At 40.7% G+C, this 19,401-nt stretch overlaps 2 protein-coding genes across 3 annotated transcripts; both read right to left on the minus strand.

Annotated features, from left to right (window-relative positions):
- Positions 1-330: 330 nt before the first annotated feature.
- On the minus strand, positions 331-9,679 carry LOC110958016 (phospholipid phosphatase-related protein type 5-like). Its single transcript, XM_051953979.1, is given in 6 exon segments — positions 331-2,503; positions 3,248-3,388; positions 5,784-6,008; positions 6,011-6,306; positions 7,997-8,129; positions 9,471-9,679. Coding segments are annotated over 6 exon segments (1,029 nt in total). The 5' UTR covers positions 9,675-9,679; the 3' UTR covers positions 331-2,473.
- Positions 9,680-9,969: 290 nt separating this feature from the next.
- On the minus strand, positions 9,970-16,708 carry tyw3 (tRNA-yW synthesizing protein 3 homolog (S. cerevisiae)). Of its 2 annotated transcripts, XM_051953981.1 has the most exons (7): positions 16,001-16,708; positions 14,064-14,144; positions 13,877-13,975; positions 12,857-12,928; positions 12,224-12,357; positions 11,881-12,138; positions 9,970-10,082 (listed from the first exon to the last, which is right to left on the minus strand). In XM_051953981.1, exons 1-6 carry the CDS (start codon positions 16,166-16,168, stop codon positions 11,892-11,894), a joined length of 801 nt encoding a protein of 266 aa, XP_051809941.1. In that variant the 5' UTR covers positions 16,169-16,708; the 3' UTR covers positions 9,970-10,082; positions 11,881-11,891. The 2 variants fall into 2 exon arrangements, with proteins under 2 accessions (XP_051809941.1, XP_022059977.1); XM_022204285.2 differs by lacking the exon at positions 9,970-10,082 and having other exon boundaries at positions 11,704-12,138; positions 16,001-16,701.
- Between the last annotated feature and the right edge of the window lie 2,693 nt (positions 16,709-19,401).

Here is a 19,401-nt window from a genome sequence, read left to right on the forward strand (position 1 = left end):
GATGTTTTGGTCGCATATCAGATGGCAGTTGCAGTGACAAAAGCTGGAAGTTTCAACCATGTATTTGATTTTTTTACACAAGTACGTCAACCTTAGCTCATCTTAGAGCAACTTTAACTAATATAGAGCAATTTGAACTCATTTTTAGAGCAACTCCAATGTACAGCAACTTTAACTAAATTAGAACAACTTAAATTCATTTTTGAGCAACTTTAACTAATATAGAGCAACTTCAAATAATATAGAGCAACTTTAACGAGTATAAAACAACTTTTTCTCATACAGGGCGACTTTAACTAATATGGAGCAATTACTCACTACAAGTCCATCTTCCCCTGTAAAACATTTTATTAATCCATTCTTTTTGTTTCCTGACTCTCAGAGCAGACGAGAATCACCACTGGACAAAACATTTTATCACAGGTAAGCAAAACACCACACATCTGTTTATACATCATAATATATATGCTCAGTAATATAGTTCATACAATATATTGTACATCCAAATTTCCAGATAAAGTCTCAAAGAATTCTTCCAACAGAGTGTAAACCCCCACAGAAGCTTGATAGCAATATCACAGATGCAAGTTACTGATAAATAAAGCTATATAATCGATAGTAATTCTGTCCCTATTTAAACAAACGGCAAAACCCATTATTGTGGCAGTAGGTAAAGTATCATGGGACATTGCATGAGAGACAAAACACGGTAAATACAGCATGACACAAAAAAACGGGAACTTTTTAACAATCCAATAAAACCAAGAGTGATGGAAGAAAAATATTTTATTCATAGTAACTGAAAACTTAAAACATGCCATTTAAGAAACAATGATGGAATTTTCATTTTTTAAAATGACTTCCTGTAGATGGCGTCCTCCTGTACGAATGCATTCTTGAAATCTGCTGTTGAGATTCCTCATTGATCGCTGCAGCATCTCAGCTGGATACTGTGAAATTCATCCTGAATTCTCTGTTTTAACTCATCCAGAGTTCTTGGTCGAGTCGTGTACTCTTTACTCTTGAGATAGACCCAGGTAGATTTCAAGAATGCATTCGTACAGGAGGACGCCATCTACAGGAAATCATTATAAAAAATGAAAATTCCATCACTGTTTCTTAAATGGCATGTTTTAAGGTTTCAATTACTATGAATAGAATGTTTTTCTTCCATCACTCTTGGTTTTATTGGATTGTTCAAAAGCTCTTTTTTTTTGTGTCACCCTTTAAATCAGAAATCAATAATCTCTTTGCTGGCCTGTGAGTTTGAAGTAATTCACAACACTATGCTTTCAAACATGACATCCTCACAGACAAGAAAATTCAGAAAACAGCACTATAGGAGAAAATAGGAAGAAAATTATCTTTGGTAAACTGGGGCACAGATTTAAGGATTGATCTTTTTTTTAAATATATGTTTTAAAGTGTCTGCTGAAAGACATGAAACGGTGAAAGCATGACCAAAAAGAAGAGAAATGTGGCCATAAGCAGGCTGAATCTGACCAAAAAGTGGCAAAATATGACCACAAACAGACAAAATATGACCATAAATTTTGGATTTATGATGCAGGACTCCCTGTAAACATGCCACTCCTCATCCTAAGTGGACACCGAAGACATCAGTGAAATAGACAAATAGTGTTATATAGCCCAAGATAAAGTATTTTGTTAAAAAAATCATATAATATACATAAGTCTATTTGTGTTATTTCACAGGGCTGGTAGCTTCAGTTTGCTTCTACATTGTGGAAAATAAATGTAGAAAAGAAGAAAGTCGATGTTTCCTCATTTTTCACCTTTGAAAAGACAAAAAGACTAAGATCTTCCATAAACCACAGGGTTTCAATAGGAGTGGCCATGAAGCAACCGCACCACCAGATGGCAGCAGAGATCTCCTGTTTCTAAAGACAGATTTGCAGAATCTGATCAATGGTTGGAACAATAAATGCAGATGTTGTTTCTGTGTGGAACGCCGATAGGCTTTGACAGGAGGACAGAAACTATGACCACACACCAAAGATACAACCAGCATGAATGTACTTCTGTTATTTTACAGTTTTCCCCTTCAGATCCCTATAACTCACCGATTACTATGATATTCTATGCTGTCTTTAGTTCCAAGTGTTTAAATAAAGATGCATGAATAGCAGTAATATATTACATACATGTAGCATTGTACTAACATATCAGACTATATTTAATGCTACAGCTGGTTTACAGCAGTGATCTTGCCTAAATAAATACCACAGTTCTTTTTTAAATGCACCTTCCAGATTTCCCTCTGAGAGAACCACATCCTCCTCCTGTTGTTGTTGCTCTATTTACACTAATTACTCCTGATTAAAGTGGTGTTTTCTGATTAATTCTGAAATGCTGCAAAAAGCAGCAGACAGCTTCAGATGAAGAAGGCGATGAGCTGAAAACACAAAGGTCCATGTCCCCCACGCTCATGCTGTGGGGGTGGAGGTCATAGTCATGTGACTTCTGTGCAGGATCCAGGAGTCTAGACAGGCAGAAAAATCACATGAATTAAAAATGTTCAAGCAGAAGTTCTACATTACTCCTGACTCCTCCTATTTATTTTATTTTATAGCATTTCATGGAGTGTTAAGCACTAATTCCTAATGTCCAAGACGCTGCAAGTCACTTTTGCTTTTTGAATTTCCCTCAGGATTAATAAAGTATCCATCCATCCATCCATTCTTCCATCCATCCATCATCCATCCATTCTTCCATCCATCCATCCATTCTTCCATCCATCCATCATCCATCCATTCTTCCATCCATCCATCCATTCTTCCATCCATCCATCATCCATCCATTCTTCCATCCATCCATTCATTCTTCCATCCATCCATCCATCCATCCATTCTTCCATCCATCCATCCATCCATTCTTCCATCCATCCATCCATTCATCCATCCATCCATCCATCCATCCATCCATTCTTCCATCCATCCATCCATCCATTCTTCCATCCATCCATCCATCCATTCATTCTTCCATCCATCCATCCATCCATCCATCCATTCTTCATCCATCCATCCATTCATTCTTCCATCCATCCATCCATTCTTCCATCCATTCTTCCATCCATCCATCCATTCTTCCATCCATCCATCCATCCATCCATCCATCCATCCATCCATCCATCCATCCATCCATCGTGTTAGATTATTTTGCAGCAGAATATGTAAAAGTGTGATATCAATCAATCAATCAAACTTATTTGATATAAATAGTCCACCTGTGCGACAGCATATTTGTCGCTGTTGTCCTTGCTGTGGTTGATCTGAGGTGAAGCCTCGTCGGTGTCAGCTGTTCCAGCGTCTGAGGGACTCTGAGGAAGTCTAGGTCTCTTTTTAAAGTACTGGACCACAAACACCACCTGGACACACAGAACAACAGACAGTCGCTTAAAATGAGCCTTTCCACCTGTTTGCATGACCAGAAAGGTGATTTATGCCGTTAATCATGAGGTAAATACACAGATATACACCACTAAGCAACAAATGAATGAGCCAGACACCATCCGGTGTTCGGTTCTTCCACTGGAACTGCAGGGAGACATTCATCAGTTTTTCCTTCCAGTGTTACTGTGACCCAGCTTTTAGCAGGACTCACTGTACACAAGAGGAATTCAAGTTCATCCAACCAATAACAGCTTTGCTGTGTGTGTGTGTGTGTGTGTGTGTCCTGCAGCCATTCAGTCCATTAGACCAGTCTTTTTAAGGAAAGAGCCTTACATCTTTGTCCAGCTCACATAACGATGAGTGATGGACCGACTCCCTAAAAAGAGACTCTTTATTACCGAAACACTGCTTTAATAATGTGATCAGTGTGAAAGAAAGTAAATGATTCTTGATAAATGCTGTGATTTGAGTTTCTGATTTGCACTTGGGGGTCATGTAGAGATGCTAATGTAGAACTGGTCTGTGATGTGACTTATTCTACTCATTTTTGGAGCTATAATTGGTAAACATTGGAGATGGCTGGGGTTAGCTAAAGGTACAAATCTGATTATACACACAGCATATAGTGGAATCCATTAAAGGCAGGATTTCATTAACGGCTGAGTCACCATTCAGACTCCACCACTCTGTTCATTCTCTAATACAGAGAGAATATGGGAACATGTTGGTCTGCTGCTCTGACGGTCACATCGCCCTTCATATCAAACACAGAACAGCACACAGAGATCCACGGTGCTTCTGAAAGGCCGGCTGTTTCTACAGGATAGAGCAGGAGTTTCCTAACGGGTTGTAGCATCGTGTCAGCTGATATTCCTGAGGAGAACCAAGCACAGGTTTCAGAGGCAGCACAGGATTTCTGGAGAATTTAGAACTTCTAATGAGTTTGGGAAAAGCTGATGAAAACCTGTGCAAACCAAATTAAAGGCAAATCACAGCTTTCCTAAAAAGTGTCAAAAGTGTCAGCCTCACAGTCATAATAATAAAAGCTTTTTTTTACATAGCAGCCTTAAGAACAGTGTTCACAAAGAGCTCTGACCGTTAAAAACATGAAACAGACAATCAAACAAGAAATAAGGAAACGAGTCAGAGCAGTCACTTAAAACAAACAGTAAACATGATAATAAATTAAATGGACAATTAACTAGATCAAGAATCATAAAAAATGAACTAGGCAGCTTAAAAATTGAAGAATTAGACTGAGAATTAAAGTTAGAAATTAGAAATCAAAAAGTCAGCGAATTAAAGAATCAGAGAGACGACATCAGACCAAAGAACCAGGCATCTAAAAGTCAATAAAACATCTAAAATAAACAGAATAAAACTAAGTAAAGCTAAAAGTAAACCTCACACAAATACAGGTCTGTAAAAGAGGGTTTTCAGAAGTGACTTAAATGAAGTTAGAGACTCTGCAGGCAGTGATGGGATGGAAAAGTCAGAGGATGTCTGAGGTCTTTCAGTCCAACTGGACTGTTAAAGTGTGTACTGTAATCAGTCCACCTCAGCAAAGCTTCTAGCATCATTTAAAACAGTTAAACCTTAGTCAGTTAAAAGTGAATGCAGCCAACAACACTGTTCCTGATAAATGCTGTGTAACGTTAAATCTGCACTATAACAGGATTTAGGACACACAAGTTCAGAGCAACACCAAACTAGAACATGGAGCGTTTGTACAAGCAAATGTGGTGACACAACGATGAAAGCACAAGTCTGGGGTTGGGTGGAGGTGGGGGTTGATGGAGGGGCTACAAACGCATTATAAACCTTAACATGGAAACAGCAGATGATTATCTATCTAATCAACAGCTAATGGTACTCAGTGGCGTGCTTTGGTACCCACATGTTCACTGTCCTGTTTAACTCTTCTGCTGTCTGAAACCAAAGTCGTTTTAGTGCCTGAAGGAAACCAGGATGTGGAGTCACACGACCAAAACGTGCTGCAAAAACCTCCTGACGCTTTTCACACTCAGTTAAATTTACATAAATCATTTCACACACTTGCTTCTGACTCTAAGTAAAAGTAAAAATAGAAATTTGGCGACCAGTTTAGCTTGAAGTCAAGAGGAGAGTTTTTGTGGTGAAAGTCAGCTAACCAGACGAGTTTCCTGTGACTCCTGTTCTTTGCAGATGTCTTTTTACAAATTCATTTGCAGCATCTCATTTATTTTTGATGGTTATTTTAGTTTTAATTAGTTAAGCACTGTTTATATACTGGTCTATTAATTTACTAGTTCATCTACATCTAAACATATATGAGCTAATCTGAGCAGTTAGATCTGCTACAGAAGCCACACTAGATGGATAATAACCGACCAGAAAGACGGCGATGGCAGCTCCAACAGCTTGTCCTGCGATCACGTCCCTCCAGTGGTTTCGGTTTTCAGCCACTCTGTTGATTCCTGTCAGAACGGCCACGCTGACCAACGACAGACTGAGCAGAGGCCCGGCCAGCCGACCTCCATTGGAGCCAACACAGGACATGACATACATCTGACAGGAAAGAGTAGTTCCACAATAAAAGTCCAAATAAAGCATTGAAACGTTTTTCTAAGTGGTGAAGGTAACCTGATGGAACGGTAACTCACTGCCAGGTAAACAGCCAGGTACAGACTCAGAGCTGCCTCTTTGGACGGAAACGTCTTCCTGGCTCTCATGATGTCATCGGGGTTACCGGTGCAGGCGTCTGATTGGCTGATGAAGCGTGCCGTGTTCTGACAGTCCAGAGCCGTGTAATTGGGCCGGCAAACAGACAGGAAGTAAGGAGCCAGACTTCCTGTCACCATCTGGCCAGCGTTGACAAAAATGTCTGTCATGAACAGACCGAAGACGTAAACACCTACAGAAACACACACGATACACGTGTGAACATTTAAGAGAAGCATGTTTTTGTTTGTTGATTTTTACTGGAAACTGTTCTTGAAACAAATCTTCCAGATCAACAGAACATTACTAACATGTTCGCATGGGGCTTGGTGTCATGTGAAACGGTGCTAGCATGTAGCCTCCAATACAGAAGGAATGTGAGTCGTTGCTGTGGCAGTCCAGAACTGCCAACACGAAGAAAATATTCTTTGTAATTCCAGCAATTAAAGTGTCATACACAGAACAGAGGGTTCCGTTCCTACGGTTCGATGGAAGTCGATTTTCACTGTAAGTCGGAACTCGGGTGAAAATGGAAGCAAAGCCGTTACGAGCATCATGATATGGATCAGCAGCCGGCCGATGTTCGCCGGTGTTTCGCCCTGTTCCAAACGTGTTATTCCAGTGTTTCCTCTACGATCATTTAGGAGTGGCGGCCCGCCATTCCTAAATGATCGTAGAGGAAACACTGTATTCTGTCTAATTTCACTTCCATGGAGACGGCTTTCCTTTTCTTCCAGCGTCAGAAGAGTCTGACTTACACTGGGAGCCATAATGAAGGACATAAAGTTAGTGAATGCAGCACAATCCAAGGTGGAGTACAACCGGAGAATGACAGCCGTCTGATAGCGTCGTGTGACGACGTATTCATCCGCTCCGCTCATCAACTAGTTCCATGTAACCAGTTCCAACATAACGCTGAAACGCCGTATGTCGAGGACGTCGTAAACCGAGGACCTCCTGTATCAGCTGTTAATGTGACACCTGACAGACTGAGGTGGAAATCTAGCTTGGGTTGTTGGGAAATAATTCTCTGTGGGTTTGGTGCTACAAGGGGCATCTTTCAAATTAATTGTAACTCGATCCATGTCTTGTATAAATCAGGTTTCAATACAAACGTACTACAAATAGTGACTATCATGCAGGAATGTGAAAGCATGACTTTAGCTGAGAAACTTGGGCTGACAACATCAGAATAATGAGACAGGAACTCCAGGTTTTATTCATTATAATTTTGCTTGTTTAGTGTGGAAGCCTGGATGTGCCATCATGGCAAAAATATTTTAAGGTTATAAAAAATACATACACACACAATATGTAAAGGCTATGTGTTATTTCTATCCACATATAGAACAAATACTACCTATCCTACAGGACTGTGAATGCATGACCTGATCTAAGAAACTAGCACTAATACAGCTGTTAAATGAAACAGACACTACAGAGTTCACTGACCATCACTTTCCTTGTTTGGTACGGCATCCCAGAGCGCCCAGCATGTTTAGAATCATAAAAATGAGAAAATAAGGCATTTCTTTTTTTAACAACTGGTTCTAATTTAATCTTTTTCTGCTCTGTTTATTACAGTCATGTGTAATGCAGCATAAACTGCTACTTTCTGATGATATTAGGCAGCCCAGTTAACTCGCTCCAAAGCCAAAATTACATTTGCGACATTTCACAAGTTTGCTTTAATTTCCCGTGGCAGTTTTATGGAAATGTGGCTATGAATGAATGACATTATTATGAAACTAGCAATACTTATCAGCCACCCAGAAAGATCCTGAATCAGCAAAAAAATAAAAATAAAGCAAACACATATAAACAGACAGCTGAATGTCAGCATTAAATATTTCACTGCTGTGTTTGTGCTGTCTTTAGATTACCCAGGAAACGGAAGGTCCTGCGCACCATGGGGTTGACGTAGCAACAGTCTCCCATGACGACGGCCTTCTCCTGGTCATAAAGGTTGTTCAGGTTGTAGTGAAGGAGGAAGATAGTCACCTCTACACCTGAAATCTGCAAAACAAAATGAAAAAGGAGAAATATATGCATCTCACATCTGGCTAATTTATCGACGCATCAGGACATAAGTGAATGCAATAGATAAGGCGACAGATATTACCTGGAAAATTACAACTTATAAATCATTTGTCATGAGAAGAGAGCCACCAAAATCCAACTTTTTAAAACTTGAAATCAAAAAACTCAGTCTAAATGCAGTGCTTTGAATGGTGTTTAACCCTCCTGTTGTTTTCATTTACAGGCACCAAAAATATTGTTTCCTTTTTCAACATGAAATCCAAAATTCAGCAAAAAAATTCCCCAAATTTCTGAAAATTTGCAAAACCTTCAGGGAGAAAATTCCAATAATTCCTTAAAAGTTTCCCTTAAAAGTTTTATTTTAAAAAACACACTCCCTAAATTTGGTCAGAAAATTCTCGTAAATATTTTCAAAAAAATTTGTAAAAATCTTCCCAAAAAAATCCTAAAAATATCTGATATTTTCTTCTATTTTCTTTAAGAACATTCACAAAAAAATCTACCAAATCCAGTGAACTTTGCTGGATTTTGGTTGATTTTTATGTGAATGTTCTTAAAGAATTTTTTTTGACATGTCTTTTTTTCCACCAAAAAATGTTCCAAAATGTCCCACAAATGCTGGAGGGGCTACAAACACATTCTGCAATTCTACAGTTTCATTTATCAGACGCTTTTGTCCAAAGCGACGTTCGACACAAGCAAGAATTCAGACATAAGGAAAAACCTGCAGTAAGTGCAAAAAGTGCTTCGAGTGCGATTGGTCAAAGGTGTTGCCATCAAGTTGCAGAAGAAATGCCAACCCCCCCCCCTTTATTTTACTTTGCCAGCGCTAAATAAGTGCTGGGTTTTGGACCACCTGACTTATTCTACCCCTAAGGTGGAGTCAGATTAAGTGCCTAGGTGTTCTCTGAACAACTGAGTCTTCAATTGTCTCTTAAAAGTAGAAAGGGACTCAGCAGAACGCACAGAGTTTGGTAGATTGTTCCACCATTTGGGAACCACAGAGGAGAAGAGTCTGGTTAGAGATATGGAGCCGTGCTGGACTGGAAGCACCAGGCGTCTCTCACATGCAGAGCGAAGTGGGCGTGAATTATATTATATGAATTATAAACCTTAATATGGGGAATATAAGATCAATATCTATCAAATTAACAGAATGTTCAAAAATGTTGTGGACAGTTTTCTCCCCACTTTTCTAACTTTAGAACAGGTCCATTTGACCTGCAGGATGACACCAGGGTTGAGGAAATGTTGATTAAAAATCCGCCGTCTTTACACGTGTACAGCTGAGGACCATGAAGGAAAGCTGTGACCTACCAGCACCACCGGCAGTCCGCCCACCACACAGTACAGGATCACCGGCTGGACGCTGCTGGACTGCTCAGATCCAGGATCAGGTCTGCTCAGAGCCGGGTCTCTGCAGATGAAGCCCTGCTCGGCTGGACTGAACGTGTCGGTGAACTCAAAGTAGTAAACCAGCATCACCGCAGCCGCCAGAATCACCACCTGGAAGTACAGCATGGTCCAGCAGCGTGGCCTGGAGACTGTTACCACGGCAACAAGGAGTCCTGCTGTACCAGGTCTGAAACAGCGTTATGAAAAAGGTGAAAAATCCAAAGTTAGGAGGTCTGGGCTCCTGCTAATACGGTGAAGAAGAATCTAACTCTGGATCCTGCTGTTTCCAGTTTGTGTCACGATGAGGAATAATCCAGTTTCCCTGATTCCACCATGCTGGTCTGTAGGCCGCTCTGGTCGCATTAACGTGCAGTTACACAGCACTTCAGAACAAATATGAAACCACAGCAGGTATAGATGACGATGACGTGACCCTCAGACACCGAGGAAGTCGTTCTTCTTCGCCTGTTTCTGTGACTCTGTCAGACGGAAACCTCTGTCCTTCCGCTCCTCTGACTTCATTGAATCATTTGACTGCAGTGGAGCAGAGAATTTATTCTGTTTCACTGAACAATCTCTAAAGAGCAGCTTCAGTCTACTGAACACAAACTGCCATCAGAGCAGAGCAGAGCAGGAGGATCAGAGTGTTAACAGCCATCCTCTGCAGCGTTCTGCTGGGATGCTTTGGGTTCTAACATTCTACTAAACATGCAGCATCACCTAAACATTGTTCCACCACCCCCACCATTTCAGGACATCTCAGCAGATTTTTTGGCCACTTGAGGACAACAGAACCAGGTGAAAAACAAAAAATGGCCCTTTACTTGCACATTTTCATTAAAAGCATAAAAATCTTAAGCACAGATGTTTTTGTTTTCCTGATAATGACCTGCATTAACCACTGCCTAAAAATGGAAAAATACTTAGTATTTGTGTGAAGTGATGAGAAATCCTTTATCTTCCTCACATTAACACATGAAACTAACAAACGTCACACTTGGATCACTTCATTCATTTACACTATTTGAGCTCTGACTTGTTCTTTCCTCTAAGCATCTATTCAATGTTTCCAGTTTTACTCATTCAGCTCCAATTACAGTCTAATTGTCTCCAGACACTTTCCAGAACCCACATGAACCCCCAGAGCAGAAATAAGGACACAGTGGACAGAAAAACACCCTTTAACAGACTGAAGTCATTGTATTTGGCCCCAAACATCTTAGAAACTCGCTTTCAAAGCAAATAGTTACTCTGGATGGCATCACGTTGGCCTCCAGTACTACTGTGAGGAATCTTGGAGTTATTTTTGACCAGGACATGTCCTTTAACTCACACATAAAGCAAGTCTGTAGGACTTCCTTTTTTCACCTGCGTAATATTGTAAAAATCAGGAACATTCTGTCTCAGAGTGATGCAGAAAAATTAGTTCATGCTTTTGTTACTTCCAGGCTTGACTATTGCAATTCCTTATTATCGGGTTGTCCAAATAGTTCTCTCAAACATCTACAGTTGATCCAAAACGCTGCTGCCAGAGTACTGACAGGAGTTAGCAAAAGAGATCATATTTCCCCTATACTTGCTTCTCTTCACTGGCTTCCTGTTAAATCCAGAATAGAATTTAAAATCCTTCTTCTGACATATAAAGCTCTTAATAACCAATCTCCATCATATCTTAAAGATCTGATAGTACCTTATTATCCTAGTAGAACTCTTCGCTCTCAAACTGCAGGCTTACTTGTTGTTCCTAGAATTTCTAAAAGTAGAATGGGAGGCAGAGCCTTCAGTTATCAGCTCCTCTCCTGTGGAACCAGAACCAACTAACTGCTTTCCTTCTGTATTAAACACACCAAGTAGAAAAGTAGCATCACTGATTGTTTATCTGGAAGAATCAGCTTCTAATATTCACTCAAGAATGTTCTGTAAACCATGTTTGATTAATTAGCATGATTTCTGAATAGAAACCCAGATACTGACCAATTAGCAAACACACAGTAACACCTTAGAAAACTGTTCAGGCCAATATATGAACACACAGCTGCAGAACATCACATCAATCAGGTATTGATTAGTAAGCCTGGACAGGAAGCCCCGCCCACAGCTGTTTGATTGACAGCTCAGTCCATCAAGTAAAAGCAAAACACAAAGACAGAAAAAACAAAGACAAAATTTAACTTTATATTTCCATTTTTTAAAATGTATTCCTCTTTATATTTACACATTTATTTCTTTATTTTTTAGCAGATTTATCTCCTCTGAGTCCAAAACATACGTCGTCTCTACTGTCTGAACCAAACCCAAACCTGAGCGGCTCTTTAATCCACCACAAACTGACCGTTCATTATTTCACAGGAACAGATCCAAACAGTCGTCCAGCTCCGTTATCCTACCGTCCCCGTCACCATGGCAACAGTCCGTCTGATGCTGTTCTCTCTTCCGCCTCCGTTTATACACATCTGATTTCTTCCTCTCCTCCTTTTCTGTCTCCAGAACATGAGGCGGATCGTGACGTTCATGGGAGCCGGGAGGTTCTGGGGTTTGTAGTTTTTGTAGTTTCTCTGCGGACAGGGCTGACTGGAGGTTCTCGTAGAACCTGGAGACGACAGAGGGAAGGATGAGGACGTTTCATAGGGTCTGCTCACAGGTTAGGAAGCTTTACATCCACCCTGCAGACTCACCTCTGTGTCCGTCTGAGGTTCTGCTCCATTTTCTGATTGGCTATCTGCGTTAGGAAGCGGATGTACTCGAGTTCAACCAGAAGCTTTCCTTCACGGCTCAGAGGAACCTCCAGGCCGTGGGTGCTACGAACCGCCTGGAGGGACAAACACAGCAAGAACATCAAACCTTCTGCAAGAAACACACAGAAAAACCAAGCCGACATAAACAGTCCACAGATACAGCCATGAAAGTATCACCAAATCCAACTGGTGCCATTTATCTAAGAGAACTTATTGATGTTTAGTTTGTTTTGTCACAGTGGTAAGGTTCATTCCATGAACAGGACTTCAGCTGTCAGCCTCACAGAACACAAGTTTGGGTTTAAAGGTTCGTTTAACGGAGCTCAGTGGTGCCTCTGCTGCACCGGTACAATAAAGACGCATCGCTAACTCTGCTTCAGTTACACATGACGTTTAATTTATGGTCTGTTCTTCCTTTTGTTATCCTTCAAGACAGAAACAACAATGGAAGAAAGTAACTCATTCAAAAACAGTGAAAATCTGGCAGCAAGTGTGCCACAAAAACACATTAAAGATGGATGAATAAACAACAATAACTGTGGTAATAACAGCCGTAAACGTGTTGGGGCGCACCGCCATGGTCTTTCCCGTCTTTCCCACCGTGATCCCAGAGTTCCTGAAACCGGAGCTGACGGCGACAGAGTGCTGCAGGAGAGAAGAGAGGTGTTAAATGTGAGCAGACGCTGGGATTTTTAGGAGTTATTCATTCATGCAGTTATAGAACTGATGCATCACAAACACAGTGTGTAGCTCATTTACAGCTCCTGTCCCTGGTTGGGCTTTAAAGTAAAAGTAGTCAAAGAACCAACAGCACAAATAAAAACAGCACAGACAGCATTAAAAACCTATAACCCCCATCCACACACGGTGACTGAATAAAGAAAATCCAGTGCTTGAAAAACGATGACAGCTTCATGCAGCAGAAAGAGAAAAAACTTAAGGAGGAGGTCTTCAAAAATAAAACCACGAGTCTTTCATATTCATGAATCATCTTCAGACAAAGAGAAACCCTAAACCAGCCCAACGTTTGGTGTGAGAACTCTTCATCTACATCATCCTGGAGAACTTTCCACAGTTCTTCTGAGGATCCACGCTAAATCTCTTTATAGAATATTATCATTTTTTCCCTTAATGCTGACATGAGCAGCTGTTTAAATGAGCCGACTGCTTTCATGTGTACGATTCACAGGATTAGCATCACCTGGAGATCTGCTAATCTGTGAGTTACTCCCCCTCATCCCACAGGACAGGAAAAGACCACAAGCTGCATCACTGCCAAACCTCATCGCGTGTGTGAGTGTGTGAGCGACCGACCGACCGACCGACCGGCCGACCGACCGACCGACCGACCGACCGACCGACCGACCGACCGACCGACCGACCGACCGAGGGTTAGCAGATCACTGATCACTTCACATAAAAACAAACCAACGCTGATGGTCACAGAGCTCCACTGCTCCTCGGTGAGTATCAATAAAGCAGCAGAACAGCTGTGACACCAGTTAGAAGCTCCACATGAACCAGAGAGGAAACATTTCCATCAACACAACGTGAGCTTTGAAAGAAAACAAACCAAACTCTGTGCAAACCCACCAGCAGCTGAGCATCTTCCAGCCTCCTGCACTGAACGTGGAGCACAAAGGGCTCAAACTTCAACACAGCATCACCACTGGAGCCCGTCAGACCAGACATCTGCAGAACAGACATGCAGTCAAGCACAGCATCCAATCACTGCTAATTATGATTAAATTATCCGTCACTGCAGTCCGTCGTGTCTCACCAGGTCGTCAGAGGAGCATTTCTCATGTGAGACAAACAGCCAGACACAGTTCTGTTTCTGGACGTCGCTGCTTTGAGAATCCTGCAGAGGAACAGAAGAAATGTTTTACTAATGATCACATGAATGAATGATGCTTTACAAAAACTTAGAATAAAATAAAAATCTGTGGAAAATCAGGCAGCAAGAGTAACGGAAAATCTACAACAAAAAACACATTCAGAAACTACAAAAATATGGACAAATATCTGTAAAATAATAAGATTTTCTAATGACTTACATCCACTAAAACTACGTATTTTATGTCACATAAAAGAACACATTACATCTGTAACTAGAAAAGCACTCGGAGAGCACATACCTCCACCATACCGTCTGTCTGTCTGTGTGTGTGTGTGTGTGTGTGTGTGTGTGTGTGTGTGTGTGTGTGTGTGTGTGTGTGTGTGTGTGTGTGTGTGTGTCTGTTTGTTAACAGCATAACTCAAAAAGTCTCTGTCCAATTGAGAGATGGTCTGCGGCCATCTCTCAATTGTCCTTCGACCTTCAAAAAAATCCTGGATCCAGACGGTGATCCGGATCACCTCCAAAATCTAATCGATTCTTACTCTTGCTCTTCTGGACATCCTGTAAAAATTTGGTGAAAATCCATCCATGACTTTTTGAGTTATGCTGTTAAAACACACACACACACACACACACACACACACAGACACAGACACACACACACACAGACACACAGACACAGACACAGAGACACACACACACACACACACACACACACACACACACACACACACACACACACACACACACACACACTCCAGTGATTACATAACCTCCTGGCGGAGGTAAAAAATAGAAATGATGGACAGTTTTAGTCTCTTTTACAGACAACATGTAAATGACTGAATGTTTTCTGCAACTTAAAATGTGGAAAAAAAAGTTTTATAAAAAATATTTATCATGAACAATCCATAAAACACATTTATTTTCTTTCAGAAACCAGCAAATAATATCACTGTTTTTCTAATTTAATTACAGTACACAGAAAAAGAATGAATTATTTATAAAAGCACAGATTTCTGATGTGGACGTTATGCACTATTTTTTTACAGTAAACATGTAAATTAAAACCTTTCTGTGACGTTACATTAAATACAACAGCACAAATCTGTAAAGTAACTGTAAAATGCTTTAGTTAAAAAATAAACTAAAAACTGTTTTCTTTTCACAGTAAAAGGTAAAACTGGACGGACAATCAATTCACTTGGAAAAAATACATGTAAAGAAAAGATGCAGACGTCACATTTCACGTCATGCAAACACGCGTGTCGTCATGCTTTACACCAAACACACCAACTCTAAACCTGTTTCTGACAAACACACTGTGACATGAAAACGTTCCTCTTCTAAAACAGAACTCTAGATTTTCATCCAACCAAAAGAAATCAGGATAACCAGAGGACATGTTCCTCTCTCCGTATACACGACAATAAAACAACTTATCCTAAATCACTCATTAAATAAAGTAAAAACCTCCCAGCCTCTACAGCTAACGGCTACTGAGTGGATCTCTGTGTTTTACTTTAATTATTCTTCACATCAGGTTCCACCCGATCTGTCCTTTATAAGACAATGGTTTACACCAAATACCAACAGACCATTGTTCTGTAAACCTAAGAAACATACTAATCATCTCCTGAGCATCACACAATAACCTGTTATGAAAAATACATGACGAGTTATTCAAATAAAATAAAGGTTTTAGCTCATCAGCCCAGGAATGAAGATATATATAAACCATAAATACGTGTTTTTATGCTACAGCTGTCCCTGAACGCCTCATCCAGACCTTCCTGTCAGGTTTTCTACTCTAAATGTTTTTAGGATCTTCCTGCGGTTTGCTCTCACAGCTCTGTCCAGGATAAAGCTTCTCTCACCCCGTCTATGAGGATGATTCTCCCGGAGCAGGAGCTGGTGGTGAAATATTCCTGGCAGCTGTTGATAAGAGAAACGACGTGTTTAATGTCTTTATCCACGCTTCCTTTCTTACTCTGGTCCAGTTTGCTCAGACTCTGCTGCTTCCACTTTCTGAACTTCTGCTCCATGACTCTTCAAACGGAACCAAACACACCATGAGCAGTTTCAGTCGGAACTGACAGAGCAGCGACAAGTTCAGAAGCTCACAGACCGAGTGTGAACGCTTTAAAACACATCTTTAAATGGTTTTCAGTCCGGGAACATACACTAACTGCTAGCAGGACGCCATCAGTCACTGTTTCTTCTTCTGCTGCTGCAGCGTCCTCTGCTTCTTCTTCTGTGGTGCTCTACCGCCACCTACTGGACTGGACCTGATACAAGACCGGCGGGATAAAACTGATTTCTCTCCATCAGCTCCGACTGATTGGAGTGTACACATAACCTACAGAAGGGCTTTCCTGTAATAAAAGTGTTTTATTGAGATCAGAGTGACATATTGTGACATCACACTGCTGCTGTACTGCCAACTTGTGACCAGACTTCAGAGTGAGATTTGGTCTGTGTGATGCTGACAGGGGTCTGGGGGTCCTCCCCCAGAAAAATTTGAAAAGTATTGATCCTATTTCCTGCATTCTGGTGTAAATTAAGAGCATTTTGCCCTTTTGAAATGTTATTATAGAGACAACATTAAGGGATAATAAAAAAACATCGAGCAGAGAATTACTTCTCCCACTTATTTTTACAAAAGTACTTATGACTTACTCATTGTCCTCTGTTCAGATCAGTGCAACTGATCGATGCGGATCAATGATGCTGTCAGAGTTTGCAAACTACTCAGAACCAATGGAATGAATGAGTGATTGACATCACTGTTAGACAATGAGCCAATCAAGGGGGAAGGAACCGTCTTTGTCGCCTCTGATTGGCTAAGTGTGTACAGTCTGAGCCTTGTCCTTGCTGCTGTGTGAGCTTAACTGGCAGCTGATATTTGTAACTGGCCAGTGGGGTGGCCAGCAGATTTGTAGGGGGGGCCACGGCCACCTCAGGCCACCGCCTGGTGGCATCATTTGTCTCTGGAGTAAAAACTGGAACTGGATTTCCCCAAAGGTTACTTATTCCCATAACAGCAAAATGGAACTTTTTTTTTTTTTTGCCCGTGTGATATTTGGAGAGTGGCGTGAGCGCGTGTGAATTGACTGAATTACGTGTCTCACGGCCAAAGCGTGACAGTTAGAGCCCTGTGTACTTAGTATATTATAAGCTAAACTTAGATAGATAGATAGATGGACGGATAGATGGATGGATGGATGGATGGATGGATGGATGGATGGATGGATGGATGATGGTTGGATGGATGGATGATGGATGATCTTGTTCAAAGCAGTGTCCAGCTGGGAAACCTTGGGTCCTGAGCTTCTTGTGGATGTTCCTTAGACACTAGTTTTGTTTTTCAGATCATTCTGTAGAACATACAGGTCTGGTTATACCGTCGTATCATTTCACAAAGAATAAAATAAAATGCTGTGTCATGTTTGTGTTCCTTCCAACCAGTTACAGTCATCTCGGTCAGCTAAGTGAAGGATTCGGCTTCGATGTTCCCTCAAAATACAGACAGGTGGGATTGTTTTGGTGAAATATTTGCATGCTGGGAGATGTGAACTGTGATTAAAATGGACCATCTGACACTAATGATAGCAGGATTTCCAATAAAATCAAAGGCAAATTTTAAATTTTAGAATAGCAGGGAGCTCTTGGAGGTTGTTCTGAAAACCGTGTGCTATATTTTTATGCTTTTGCATATTTTTTGCATATCTAAAATCTAAATAATTTGCCTGACATGCTAAGGAGTGGAGAAAGCTATTGGACATGAGCAGTCAGTGGTGGGTTTTACCTTCAGTCTTCATCCAGACAGCTTTGAACATCCACCTGAACATAACTGCAGATAAAACACACTGATCCAACAGGACACTGGAATAACTGCTCAGAAATGGACGAAAAACACAACAAAGAACACGATGTGCAGTCTCCAACCAAGCACCAGTCCATGAAGGCCTCACCACGTTCATCCAACATCCCAGACGAGAGCAGACTAATTAATAGATCTATTTATTTTATTTGAAATGATGTAATTAGCAAATTACAACAGATGACCCTTCAAAATATATGTTATTACAACCCAGAGTTTAATCTCTCCAGTCAGTGGTTTTATCAATTCAAGCAGTCAAGCTTTTGATGACGTCCAAAGTGGTGAAGCTCCATCGTGTTCGAAACTAATTAAACTATAAATATTGAACTGAAGCTTCATTTAACCATAAATCAAAGCACAATATCTGCCACAAATGTTCCCCAAATTGTTCAGACTTCTCCCAGTGCCCATTTCCCAATGGATGAGTGGAAAAACAAATCAGCAGGAAGGTCATTGGTTTTAGTAAAATCAACTCAGAATTGTTGGAAAACTTTGGTTCAGTCTTGCACATAAAGTCTGAAGAGTTTCTCAGTTGACAGCCTGGTACAGCAGCAGACACCGTTCTGTTCAGAATCGAAAGAAGCCACGCAGTCAAACTCCGAAACAACACCACAGCCAAGAAAACCTACAGTCAGCCATCTGAGTTTGTAGAAAGAAGAAGAACTGCTTCACACATGAGGACTGGATGGTCACAGAATGGAAAAGAAACGATAAAACAACAACGATGCGTCTTAAAAAGGCTAAAAACACTGACAGAGAGATATTTAGATGATATAAACACCTCAGAAAAATCTTACTTCTATTTCACAAACAAAGAAAAACATAATTGATAATAACAATGGACAAAAGCAACCAATGGTGATGTCGGGCGTCTTTGTGAAGTTTTTGATAATATCAAAATCAAGTCGCCAATCTAAACCGTGTTTGCTAAAGTATTGTGTGAAATGTCTAGTTTTGGGTCCAAAAAAGCTTCACATTTCACAGTTTTACATCTTATTTTTGGTAGAAATGGCAGAAAACTGTTAGAATGCAGGTGTAATTTTATACTATTCTTCACAGTGCTCTTGTATTCTGACTGCTTCACTGCAACCAAACATTTGGCCAGCAGATGTCGCCATTTTGGACTGAATCAAACATTCAGAAGAATATATTGAACTGCTTGAAGGTGACGAGTGCTTCAGAAAGCTTTGTCTGCAGTTTGTTTTCTATTTAATTGGTCTGAACTGATCATATACTGGCCTTGTATGCACCCCAGAACACCCAGCTATTCGTGATTGACATATCTGATAGAAATCCATCCAGTGAACTCTGACGTTTTTGGGAGTCACAGTGTAGAGATGGGCACAACAATTTCAAAAACATCTGGATAAAATGAAAAAGCCCCTGACTGCCAGG

This window comes from Acanthochromis polyacanthus, chromosome 9 (genome assembly GCF_021347895.1).
Source record: "Acanthochromis polyacanthus isolate Apoly-LR-REF ecotype Palm Island chromosome 9, KAUST_Apoly_ChrSc, whole genome shotgun sequence".
Taxonomy (NCBI): domain Eukaryota; kingdom Metazoa; phylum Chordata; class Actinopteri; family Pomacentridae; genus Acanthochromis; species Acanthochromis polyacanthus.